At 36.7% G+C, this 12,857-nt stretch overlaps 1 protein-coding gene across 6 annotated transcripts in view; it reads right to left on the reverse strand.

Moving 5' to 3' along the window:
- LOC114137938 (signal-induced proliferation-associated 1-like protein 2) overlaps window positions 1-12,857 on the reverse strand; it is a 115,132-nt gene that overhangs the window by 52,857 nt on the left and 49,418 nt on the right. For all 6 annotated transcript variants that reach the window (XM_028006814.1, XM_028006813.1, XM_028006812.1 and 3 more), the window contains 4 exons: window positions 10,975-11,163; window positions 4,179-4,353; window positions 2,868-2,971; window positions 168-325 (listed from right to left, as the gene is read on the reverse strand). In XM_028006814.1, the coding sequence (XP_027862615.1) occupies window positions 168-325; window positions 2,868-2,971; window positions 4,179-4,353; window positions 10,975-11,163 (626 nt within the window). The remainder of the gene's footprint in view (window positions 1-167; window positions 326-2,867; window positions 2,972-4,178; window positions 4,354-10,974; window positions 11,164-12,857) is intronic.

The following is a 12,857-nucleotide window of genomic DNA, read 5'->3' on the forward strand; positions in this document are numbered from 1 at the left end:
TAAATAATAAAACCCATCTTCCTTAATTGTCAAGAGCATATGAGTTTGCTTCTTAATAGAGGGTTCAACTCTGCACAATTTCTCTTTTTCTGTTCCCTGAGTCCTCTCCTCCCTCGCCTAATAAAATAAAGTAGCTTACAGGCAAAGTGCACACTTGTTCCATTTACCTGTAGCAGACGTTATCAGTGCACGGGCTGTGGACTCTGACGATAACAAACACATGTTGGAACTGGGAGCGGATGTTTTTGGGAGTGAAGGGAAGGGCCCCGGGCTCCTGGAATACTATGGTGACAATGTCGTTGCCAATATGCCTCTTCCTTAATAACTGTGAAAAGTATTAAAAGAACACAATAAAAACAGTTGTTATCATGATGAAAGAGGTCAACTCAATAAATTTATTTTCAATGTTCAAGACAAAAATTCGAGTGAGACGATGTAAAACCTGATGCAGTCGGTATTTCAAGATTGTGTAATTCAGTGATTAATTAGATGTAAAAATGTCTAAATTTCTAAGTTGAAAAACAAAATTTAGCCTCCATATTATTGGAATTTGGTAGTTTTTCACCAGATCTTACCTCAAAATGTAATATGGCAGCTGTGCATTTAAAATCAATGGTGCACTGATTTATCGGTGCTGATTTCCTTAATTTTGGGAGATCAGTGATTGGCCAATTCTTACACCTGAAGCCGATCTTATCCCCCAATCTCATCTACCTCAGCAAAGGTCTAAAAATCAACCTCTGTCCTCTTCTGCTCTCCTGTGAGAAAGGCTTGACTGACAGACCAGACCACCAGGTCATGTCTGCATGTTTGCAGTTCACAATAGTTACTCCACTGTTGCCAATTCAGCAACTTTCTTGCTATATTGAGCAACATTTTTTTAAAAATCGGTCAAAATCAGAAACGGTAGGACAGGCCGCTAATCGGCGATCGGCCAGAAAACCACAGTTGGTGCACCTCTATTTAAAATATAGCAAAAGTAACACGCTAATTGTCTGTTTTATTGGATTTCCAAAAATGTTGGCTTCTTCAATGCTTGAATTCATAAAGGCGACACTGCTAGTAACTTGTACTGCTAAAAGCAGTGGTGACTGGGTACAAGGATTAAACATGGTTAAATTAATTTTGATACTATTCCAAAATTTCCAATATGGCTACAGGGTGTTTAAAACATAATGGAAGTAGCTGTAATAAATTGTTTACTGGCACTAATTGCGCTTTGTATCTCATTAAATCTTCCACACACAATGATTTACAACCATGGCGAGGGAACATGTTCCCTTTGTGTTTAAATACATAAAAGGCAAACAAATCACCACTAGTAGTTTGTGTTGCTAACGGTAATTCATAATGGTGATTGAGCACCATTATGGGGAATGGGAATGTTCTGTATACCAACTTGTAACCAGCACAAATCCAAGTTCTAATCTTAACAAAGGTTTATTAAACAGAGTTTTTACTACTCTTCCCTCTAGACTAGTTAGATACGAGTGTTAATATCATTGAACACTTCATCTTTTCAGTGGTTTTCTTATTGCTTTTACATTAAAATTATAAAATTGACATTATATTTACTTTGCAAATAGCTGACACTACTGTTTCTTCTGAGCACCCAGATATCAACACCCAACCTAATTCATTATATACATGAATAAATGAGAGGCATTTACCTAAACCTATACATGATAGCATGTATTGATGGTCTACACAAGCACTTAACCTCATTCTGTCTGGAATGTGATTGCCAGAGAGGGTCAGAAAGAGCCCAAAACAAGCAGGATTATAGGGTATAGAGGTGAAATGGGATAGAGTAGAGGCTGCTGGAAGATTACCCATAGGGATTAAATTAAACTATCCAACTATAGACCCTTTGCACGTGACGTCACTCTCTTCGAAAGACCCCATGACGGATGTCAAAACAACCTATGCACTTCTGTACAGCCTGTCAAAAAATGCACATGTGGTGGCCTAATATCACTTTTATTTAGTTGGTTTCACTTTTAAAACAGTCATAGGATGCTGCACAAACAAACAAGGATACAAACCAAACTTGTCATTTTATTTTATAACTTTGAAAGTTAGGAAATATACGGTGGCGATGGATAGCAGCCGTCAATCATAATGACTGTCAAGCCCTCAATGTAACCGCAGATTTGCAGCAAACACTTTTTACAAGGTAGGAAGATTAACGGTCCTATACTTTATAAGTAAGTACGATTACAAAAACAACTTGGGAAAACGAACCTCAGTCGCTCAGCAAAACGATGTCTCTCACTTCCGACATCCATCATGGCGCCTCGAATGATTAAGTGACGTAGTTGCAAACGGTCAATACCAATCACATAAGATGCACTTGACAGACTGGTTCCACCACATTACACTGCTTCTCTCCATCATTTTTAACCTCCTTGAGTCCTTTCAAAATGAATGCTTTTACATGGCTGTGTGCACAGGCTTTATTAAGGGCTCAGAAAGCACTTCCATACATTAGCACAGACAACAACGTACTGAAACATTGTCAATTATGCATTACTAGCCACCATTTGCCCATCAGCCACTACATTCACTTAATCCCACTTGTTCACAAAGAGACAGAGGCTCGTCTACTACAGCGGCAGGTCCATCCCATGAGGAAGCACTGATTAAAATCCAACTATGGGGCACCGTCTCCATGGCAATGCTCGTGTTTTCAGCTAATAGGTTATTACCATGGCAAAACGGCTCTCTAGGGACAGCTGGCAAAAGTCAGCACTGAACGATCCTTGCAGAGAAGCTGCCCAGTGACTTGTTAAAACCATTATATGGCGATTCTCCACGCAAAATAGCAAATGATGTGATTAGTGGAGGTAATAAAGCACAAAGTTTACCTGCTGTCTGTTGTTGGGCGTGTAGGGGAGCATGGTGGACACATGAAACATCAACTCGTAGTCCTTGTAGGTGGTGTACAGGGAATGTGTTCCCGTTGAGTCAGCTGCACACAAACAAATGAACAAACAGGTTTTAAAAATGGAAACACTTTCTCTCTTTGGTAGCGAGCTAACATCTGTCTCTTAATGTTGCACTCCTTCCTTGACTTTGTGATGTTTTATATTTTCGGGAGCACATTATTTGACGGGGTGTGCATAAGACTGACATGACACTGTCATAAATATGACATAAAATCTGTCAAGAACATGAAGGAGTCTTCATGAATGGTTATGACTGTTGTCATGAAGTGTCGTTCAGTAAATAATGACACTTATAATGCAAAATTGACACTTTTAATGCAAGTTTTAATGCATCTTTGCATTACAAGTGTCATTATTTACCAAATGACACTTCATGACAACAGTCATAAACATTCATGAAGACTGCTTCATCTTCATGACAGGTGTAAAGTTACGTTTATGGTAGTGTCATGTCAGTCTTACGCACACCCCGTCAAATAAAGTGTTACCATATTTTCTTAAACTTCTTTATTATTCTTGTACTGCACTTTGGTCAGCCGCTACGTTGAATAATAAGTGCTTTAGAAATAAAGTGGTGTGGTACAGATTTATAATAGCTTTGGGTTTTTCCTTATAACTTAGTTTTATTTCATTGTGAGTTTTTGTTTGTCTACTTTTGTTAGTTTTTAGAGTGTGTTTGCTTTTTTATCAGTTAGTTTCAATGTAGTTTTTATTAGTTTTAGTTTTTTGTACCTTGGTTAATTTTTTGGTGCTGAATTCAAAAAGGTTAACATATTGCATTCTGTGTGGGTAATGAATACTCAACAGAAAATACCATTTAAAAAAAATTTACTAAATTATTTTTGAACCTTTACTGACTCTGGCGCTTTATCCAAACTGTTGGGGTTGGCATGACGTGACGCCAGGAGGATTAAGGAGTGCCGTAATTTTCTGACAATTGATGTAAATTGTTCGTGTGGGGAAAAAAATATAAATTTCACATCAACACAAAAGGCTAAGAAATAAATTTTATATCTCTAGTTTCAGTTATATAGTTTGTTATAGTTTCTCCCCATTAATTACTGTTTTTATTTATTTCAGTTAACAAAAATGCTTTCTCAATTTCAGTTTTCGTTATTTGTTCATTTTAGTCGACTGTAATAACCTAAATATGGTATCTGCTGCAACAAATCTTTCATGCAGGTTTATAAATTTGCACATTTTAAATGTATGCAACAGGCTTTTTCTTACTCTTGTTGTCCAGCTGGGCTCTGTACTTTGTGAAGCCCTTGAGGCGAACCCGCTGGCCGAGCAGATCCAGGAACTCCTCCAGCGCCGGGCCAGCGCTCTCATTGTTGTACATCTCCTCCTCCGTGCTCTGGCCCGCCTTGCAGTAAAGAACCCCCACCTTGTGCTGGAAGCTTAGCTGGAACACACAAATACCTCGGAGTAAGTATCACTTCCTGTTGCTGAGATGTTGCACACTCAACAGAGGTGAGTCTCTACTTTCCATCATGTTGCAGCTCAAGTTAAGGTCTTACATCCCTTCAAGGGGCGAAATGAAATCCCCTCTCACGAAGCCGGGCTCTGAGCTCTCCGGAGCGTAAATTAAGCCGCGTTATTAGCTGCAACTTAAGTGCAGCTGTGGAGCGACGAGGGAGTGAATTAGATACATTAGGCAGCAGACGTGGATTTATTATAATAAACTTTGCCAACTTTAGCATATATCCTTATTTTTATTTTAGGATTGGTGCATGTGATCCAATATTTCCAGCCTGACCCCTGCAACTAAATGACAATCTGCAAGACCAAAAAGGTTTTCCTCACTGTGGAGGAAAATAAATGATCTATAGACTGAAACCAATTTGAACCGTCCCTTTTTCCCCCGTTACAGGTTATCAATTCTTGGTGTACTCCCCTCATGGTTGTCATGACGACTCCTCTATCAGCAAGCCTGCTCTATGGTGAAGCTCCCGCCGTGATGGGAAGCTATTATACCTTCAAGCTCAGAGGAAACTGCATGATGTGCAATGATGTGGTCGTCTATTTTTCATTTGGAATTATAAGGACTTACTTAACCTCCAGCACATCCTTACAGAATGGATGAAGGACTTTCACATCGGTGCTTGAAAAGTGGATTCAGGTCACCTAAATTCAGCACTCACCAACAGATACAGCTGCTTTGAACTTTTTCATATTTTGTCTCATAAAAGCAAATCAACTTTGAAGTATTTTAGTTAAGTTTGAGGTGACACATCAACCAAAGTTGTGTGTACTTATAAAACAGTAGGAAACTTCCTTTGCATTACTATAGCAAAATGGAAGTTGGAAAAATGTTTTCAGCGTGACATTTTTGCTATAAACAACTTATTTTTTGTAAACCAAAAAGCTCAACTTTGGCCTCATCTGACCACAGCACCTTGTTGTACTTTTTCAACTAAATGTTTGCTGAAAGAAGCAAACATGCGTTCATCTGACTTTCTTTTCAAATGTCAAAAGCTGTGCATATAGTCCTCAATTTGTCTGCTATCCTCCTTCTTCTGATGCTTTTTGTTCATCAGCAAACTGGTGGAATCACTGCAGAAAAGTGTGAATAATAAATTACGCACAGGTGAACTGTTTACTGACAAATAAAGGTAATTATTTACTCTGGAATTTAATGTATTTTTACGGGAGTGGTGTACAAACGTTTCTCATCTTTGTCAGAATTGCCTAGTTAAACATACTTATAGGTCAAAAATTTAAAAATATATATATATATATATATATAATTTTGTTTGCTAAAAAATAATAAGCATGTAATATTTGAAGAAAACAAACAAGGCAGTTGATTTTTCTTGTCCAAAACGGATGTGTAAATCATTGTAGATCCAAAACCTAATAAATATTTGTCATATTATAAGAAGAAAATGATCCAATCTACATTCTTAAGGTTGAATTAAATTTTAAAAATATATTCTTTGCCATTAGAACAGGATTTGGGTTGGTCTTTCTTTGAAAACACTTACTGTATCTAACCAATTCTTTAAAGCAGTAAAGGTCAGAGGATCTGAATCTTTCTATTATAAAATTTTGAAAATATACATAGCAAAGATGTTAAAGAGATATGCTTGGTTTTGTATCTAACAGTTTCCGTTGTTGACTTTAATTTTAATTTGATAATTTTTTTGGTGAGCTAAATTTTTGAATTCATGAAATGCAGTCTGACTTAAGAGTATTTGAGTAACAAAATTGTGATTTCTTAAATGACTTCATTATTATTTTCTAATGATTCTCCACTTTACAGTTTTGCAATACTTTCTTATGGATAGTCATATTAAAAGCGTCATTAAACACACTTATGTTTGTTTTTGTAAGATGACAAAATGTGAAAAGGTGTAAAATATTTTTTAATAATATTTCACGCCTCTTTCTCAGAACAGATCAGCTACTTAACAGGAAGTGAGGACATTTTAAACCAGGAACATTTCTTCAGCATAACTGCAAAACCATCTGAGGTTTTAAAACTCACAACACAAATACTGCATTCTTACTGAGTGGATGGAGAAATGAGGGCAACATTGTCCCTGGAGACAGTCATGTGGCACCTGAGGGATACAGCATTGCCCTGGCAGTGCATGCAACGCTAATGTGACATCTGCTCCACTGAAATCTACTTATGTTACAAAAAGCATGAAAAGTAGTTCCATAAAACCTTTCCAGGAGAAGCAAGCCAAGGGTATAATCTTCAGGGTTGCCCAAATCCTTGTAGAAGAAAGTTGTGCCACGTTATTAAACCGCACATCTAACCCCATGGCAACAAATATTTTTAAAGTGTTGCATTTATTTTGCAGCAACAGCCAATCTGATGTTGCTGCATCAGATTGCAGCAACAGTCAAGCTTCTTTTACAAAACATTTCCGTCAAGTCGCTTTTGAAGGAAATCTGATTAGGATGGCAATAAAATCATTGTGTTCTCTAAAAATAAATAAAATCATCCTCAAACCATGTTGTGTCTGAGCACACATGGCATCAAGCCTCAGTTTCATTGGTGCTTAATGTCTTGCTTGTCACAACTGTCTTGAAAATGTACTTAAAAAGATTTACTGCTGGCATTAAAAAAACCTTTTGGCATCAAATATCATCAAATCTATAAAAACAACCAGATAAGAGGTTGCTTAAGTTTAATAAACATTGCATTTTGGAGGTTAAGCATTTGAATCTTGAGTCTAAATTCCTGAGAGTTCGACCATCAAATCTGAAGGCTTGTTTGTTTTTTTTGAAGAATTTATGGAAAGCTTATGCTCTTTTTCTAAAGGGTGAAGGACCGTGTGAAGGTTATCCGTTGTTTTAGGATCTTAAGGCTCAGATAAAGAGTTTCTTTTTGGTACTCTTAGAAGCACTTATATGTCAGATTTTTTAAGACCAAATCTTTGCATCTTTTTGAGATGGACTGGAGTTGAAGAGCAACGTCTTTGTCTGAGGACAGGATTGAAAAATTGTGAGTTTTTTAGCTCAAGTGGTGTGACTTGCTTCCTGAACTACAAAATAAATGCAAAACTCAGCCTGAGATGGACATGTTGTTGGATGAAGGATCTGTTTACACTTTTTCAAACACTTCTGGTTCCATATCTGTTGATCTAAGCCTCATTTTCTGTTAAACAGGACAAACAGGACGAATGGTTTTCAGATTCCTTCAGCTGGAACAATACCAGAAAAGGAAACCATCACGGTCACCGAGCAGAAAGGTTCAATTTCCATATATAATAATCAAACTTAGTGCACTGCAACAACAGCCCTAGCAGGTGGTAGATTGCTGTCTTGTACTGGAGCAACAAATCAGATTTAAATTTAAATTATACGTAAGAGTTGAGCTGTGAGGGTTTCTGTTTCAAGCTGAGTTTCTGCGACAGTCCAGGCAAAAAACAACATGAATAAGGAGTTTGTATACACACTTATTCATTCATTTACTTTCCTTTTTCATTCACTCATTCATGTATTTATTTTTCTTACTTGTCTTTTTTATAATTATTTCTTAAATTGCATAGTTTATTCCAACATTCAATCATTGCACTCACTAATTTAGTTTGCACAAGTATGTAACTACATACATATTTTGGAAAAGTACAAATGCTAAATATTTGGATTGGAAATTTTAACTTTTATCTTATTTATTTATCATAAAACACTAAAAATATGTTCATTTCAGCTCATTATTGATTTATAAAACAATGTGATTTACAAATACAATTAAAAATAAACAAAAACAAAACAGACAAGGAGGAAACAATTGTAGAAATCTGGAATAAAATTAGTTGTATTTGTTGCAGATTAAATTAATCTTATAATTTGTTCACCTTTAACAAGTCATGTCTATTTTCTAGAAGTTTAAAAAAAAAAAAAACTTTAGAAATAAATGCAATTTGTGATTTCTGTTAATGAAAATCTCATCTCAGATTAAACAGATTTATGCTTTTTCTAGGCCATCAGTGCATAATCAGTTCAGTCATTGGAGCGTATAAGAAGAAATATGAATCAGTTTCTTCTTAAATCTTGGAAAAATTACAGCAGAGATTAAAAGCTAAGATTTGGAGGAGAGGATTCTTCTTGATCATGAAGATACTGAGAACAGCTCTCTTACTCACTTAGAGAGAAAAAATATTAAACATACAGCTGTTCGCACCAACGAAACATAGCCTAGTACCACTTATGTAAAATAAATATGCACAGAAAAAAGATAAATTCAACTTTCCAGACATGGGGGAGTAAAATATTTTACTCTCTTGGTGCAATGCTGACTTTTTTCTCATGAATAGATTAAAGTTGCAGAGGGGTCGACATAGTTAGAGGGACTCTAGGCAAGATTATACATTTGAATCACAAAAAAATATTACTGTCTAAATATAAAGTGTAGCTTCACTGGACTTTTTGGGTTGAAGTGTGTGAAAGATCAAGGTCATCTGGAAGAGCTTTAAACCCTAATTAACTTGCACTCTCCTCCTTTGAATATATTTCCTTATAATATCTCATCACCTTTTGCCCTTTCCTAATGGATTTGTCAGTTTCTCTATGATGTGTCTGCAGATTTCAAGGGAAAAGCTGCTCATTTCCAATAACATTTAACAGGATAATCATATGCAAAATCTGTAAATTTGACTGTTATTCATTTCTTTAGAAAGGACTCTCCACTGCTCTTGAATAAATGTGTAAAAAAAAAAATCTGAAGAAACAAAGGTGGGCTTGGTAGAGCTTTTCATGATGAGAGCCTTTCCCTTGTCAGTTAGAATGATGGGCAAGCACTAATGAATGCAATTAGACTAATAAGCAGCAGATTTCCTGATAGTAAAACACGGCTAATGCTCCCACTCCCACTGCCGTCTTGTAGTTTCATTAGATGAGAAATTAAAGGCCTTGAGATCAGACAATGAATCCGTCTGACACCTGTGACTGAAGAGAACCTTCAGCATTATTAGGAGTTCAAGGAGAAAGACTTCCAGATTACACCCTCCATCTTGTAAAATAAAAAACACCACATTAACCTCTTTTTATTGAAAGTAAGCTAATAAAAGTGAGACATTTTCACTAGTCTTGCAGCTACAGTTGATCACAACAGGGGCGCCAAATACATCCTATTGATAGTTGCAGAGATTGTTGGATTTCAATTAATTTTTTAATCTGCATTATTAATATCATGGAGCCAATAATGAGAAAAAAAGTTCTACTATTTGTACTTCTAAGCCTATTTAAATGCGTAACATGGAAGCAGATATGCCAAACAATTAATCGGATCGATTGTGATTAATCCATTATTGAAATAATAGTCGATTAATCAATAACTGGAGTAAAGCGACTCAAAAAAAGGCCATTAGGTGAAAACATAAACATATGCAGAGTAGGAATTAAGCTAAAACTGTTCTATACCTTTTGCATTTAAGTTTAAAAACCCCCTCCTTTTTCTGTAAATATGTTTTACCAAAACTAATCAAATGGAATAGTTTTAGCTTGACTTGATTCAAATTTACTAAACAAATGCTGTCATTGCATTTCAGGAGTTAAAGGGTTTATTTTTTTATTTTAAAAAGAAATTGAATTATTTTTTTACTTGCATCTTTTTTAGGATTTCTAATATTGTCAAATCTGTAGAATGTGTTATTTTTATCTGATTAATCAATTAATCATCAGAATAAATTGATAGAATAATTGATTGCTAAAATAGTCATTAATTGCAGCCCTACAAATAGAAGAGAATGGTTTTATTTTAGCCAAAACTGGGCAGGCAAGTCACAAATCCTTTAAATTTATTCTCAAACTGCATGCAAAGGAAGATCTGCCTTAAAATAGTGATATTAAGAAAACACTGCATTTCTCTGACGCGGTTTCCACATATTTAAAATAACCGAAATGTCTGGATTAGGGGTAATATCTGGCCATGTTTATGCACATTAGAAATCCACCACGATCAGAAGGAGACAGTTTCCAGTTTGGTCAGGGCTGACCAGTGACCTGCCAATTGGAAACTAGAAATACAGATGCTTTTATTTTTTTCTTGATAAGTAAATAAGTTCTGCCAGATTGTAATTCCAAAAAAAAGTTCTAGTTTTTTAATAAAAAAGTCTTTGTACTAGGAGGAGGTAGTTTATTGGCTGAATAAAAATTGGTTTGTTTAACAAAACTGTAGTAGAAACACTTTGGTCATATCACACAAGTCACATGATCAACAACTGGATGTTGCCAAACCATGAAGAAAAAAGACGACAAGAAGTAGTTGAAGGATCATGTTTTTCTTAATGACTTATCACGTGGTTACATGTAATTTTAATTGCATTTCTTATTTAATCAAAACACCATGAGTGTGAAACAGTTTTTTCAACTTCAGCGGAATATTGGCAAAGTTTTGCGCTCTTTTGCAATGGAAAAGTAGCTACAGAGACTCCTACAGTTTAAGCTAAAGTAAGACTTCCTGTTTGTTTTTCTAATGTTATTTCTACTTTTACTTGAGCAAATGTTTGGGTACTTTACCCATCTCTGATTCTGACCCCTGTCTGAAACATGACATGAGTTTACTCACCCCTTGCTCATCCAGTTTGAGGAGCTGCTCTGGGACTCTGGGAGAGTTGAGAGCCAGCCTCAGACACTGGATGTTTAGCTCAGGGATGACGTATTCCAGGACTTCCTTAAGTGGCAGGCCGCGGGCCGTTCCATGCCTTGCCGTGGATGGAATGGCATCCTCCAGGATTGCTCCACGGAGAGTCGTCAACTGGAGGAAAAGATAAACAAACAAGATTTATTCGGTGAAGTTCAGTATATAACTTCTGGCTCTTCTGTTACATATGCTGCCCTGTTATTCTGACTGGTTGCTCCGTTGCGACGCCTCCGAATTACATTAAGGACTCAAATTTTAAATAATTAACAGAGACTAACCAGGCAATACACGTTGACTGATCTTCCACTATTAACCCTATTAATGTGCCAGTCAGAAAAAACACACACAGTCTGTAAGCCAATGCTGTTGTTTGGAACATCAAAGACATATTTACACCCATAAATCCCATTTCTGTCCACACTGACTATGGACATTAGTGTCAGCAGTCAATGGCTATCAGACGGAGAGGCTTTCTGAAAAGCAGATTACTTAACAGACTTAGTGTGGCAGGGAGAGTGAGAGAGGCAGCGGTGCAGGCAGTCAGAGAGGGCATTGGGGCTAAATGAGAGGAATTAACTCAAACAGACGCTCCAGTGGTTAGGAAGCTAAAACATTGTCTGGATGCAGCCTGCATGGCCACCATGACCCAGATACATTGCTTCATGACCGTCTGGCTTCAAATCCAGAACGGTGCAGGATATCGGTGACATTTCCCTGCCTGACACATCTGTTGCACCTGAATAATTCAGTGAGTGAGGCCAACCAGCATCAATCAAGGAAAGCTTTCGCTGCACCAGGCTGTGCATCTCAGTTTTTGGATTAATCAAGTCGTGGGAGCATGTGTGTGCAAGCTTGGGTGTGTGTTAAAGACAGCAAGAAAGCGAATATGATCACCACCAAACCCGATTGGCAGCTCTGGTGCCTGCATGACCGACCAGGACGGCTGGAAACATCGGGGAGCTCGGAGCAGATCTACTCTCACTGCATGACTGAGCCCTAAGCTGGCTGACCTTAACATGCCGAATGCAATGACTTATAAAATACACATGTTGTTGCAAGTAAAAAATGAATTTTGTAGCATGTACCATCTGATTCCACTAAATTTGAACTTTCCAACAAGCAACTATCATCAGTGAAACCAGAGATTGATGTGCAGACTTCTACCAAATCCTGAGATTTATGAGCTTTTTTACATAACACATCAGGCATACACTGTATAAAATGCCATTTTTCTCAATGTCTGAAAACTAAATGGAACTTTTTCTGCTTTAACCAGAGATGGGTAGACAACCCAGAAATTTCACTTAACCCTTTTAGACCTAAGTTTCAAATCACTACCTGGATATTTTTGCTTATTTTAATTGTACGCAGTTCTTTAAAAGTCCTGTGAGTAAATATATTTGCCCCTTTGTTCATAACAACTGGAACTTTCAATGTCTAACGAGTTATTTTTGAAATTTACTGTCTATTAAAAGAGACTCATTCCAGTCCCTGCTGCTGTGAAATTACCGTAATAACCTGATATTGGCTGGAAGGAGCAATGCCTCCCCTTTCGGAAGAAGTTGGAATTTTTCAGATAGCGCAAAATGTCAAGGAATTACAGTACTGCAAACTTGGCTGGATCGTCGCCGCTATGTTCGGTCTGGAAGGGTCAAGTAAGAGTTGCATTACTTCAACATAGTTTTATTGAAGTAAAAAATGAAAAGTAGCTGTTTAAGTAAGGAAATAAATAAAATAAGAGTAAAAATGTAATTGGTAAAGAAGCTACTCAAGTACTTAGAAACTGATCATTTAAGATATCCATCTTT

The sequence above is a fragment of the Xiphophorus couchianus genome, chromosome 22 (genome assembly GCF_001444195.1).
Source record: "Xiphophorus couchianus chromosome 22, X_couchianus-1.0, whole genome shotgun sequence".
Lineage (NCBI taxonomy): Eukaryota > Metazoa > Chordata > Actinopteri > Cyprinodontiformes > Poeciliidae > Xiphophorus > Xiphophorus couchianus.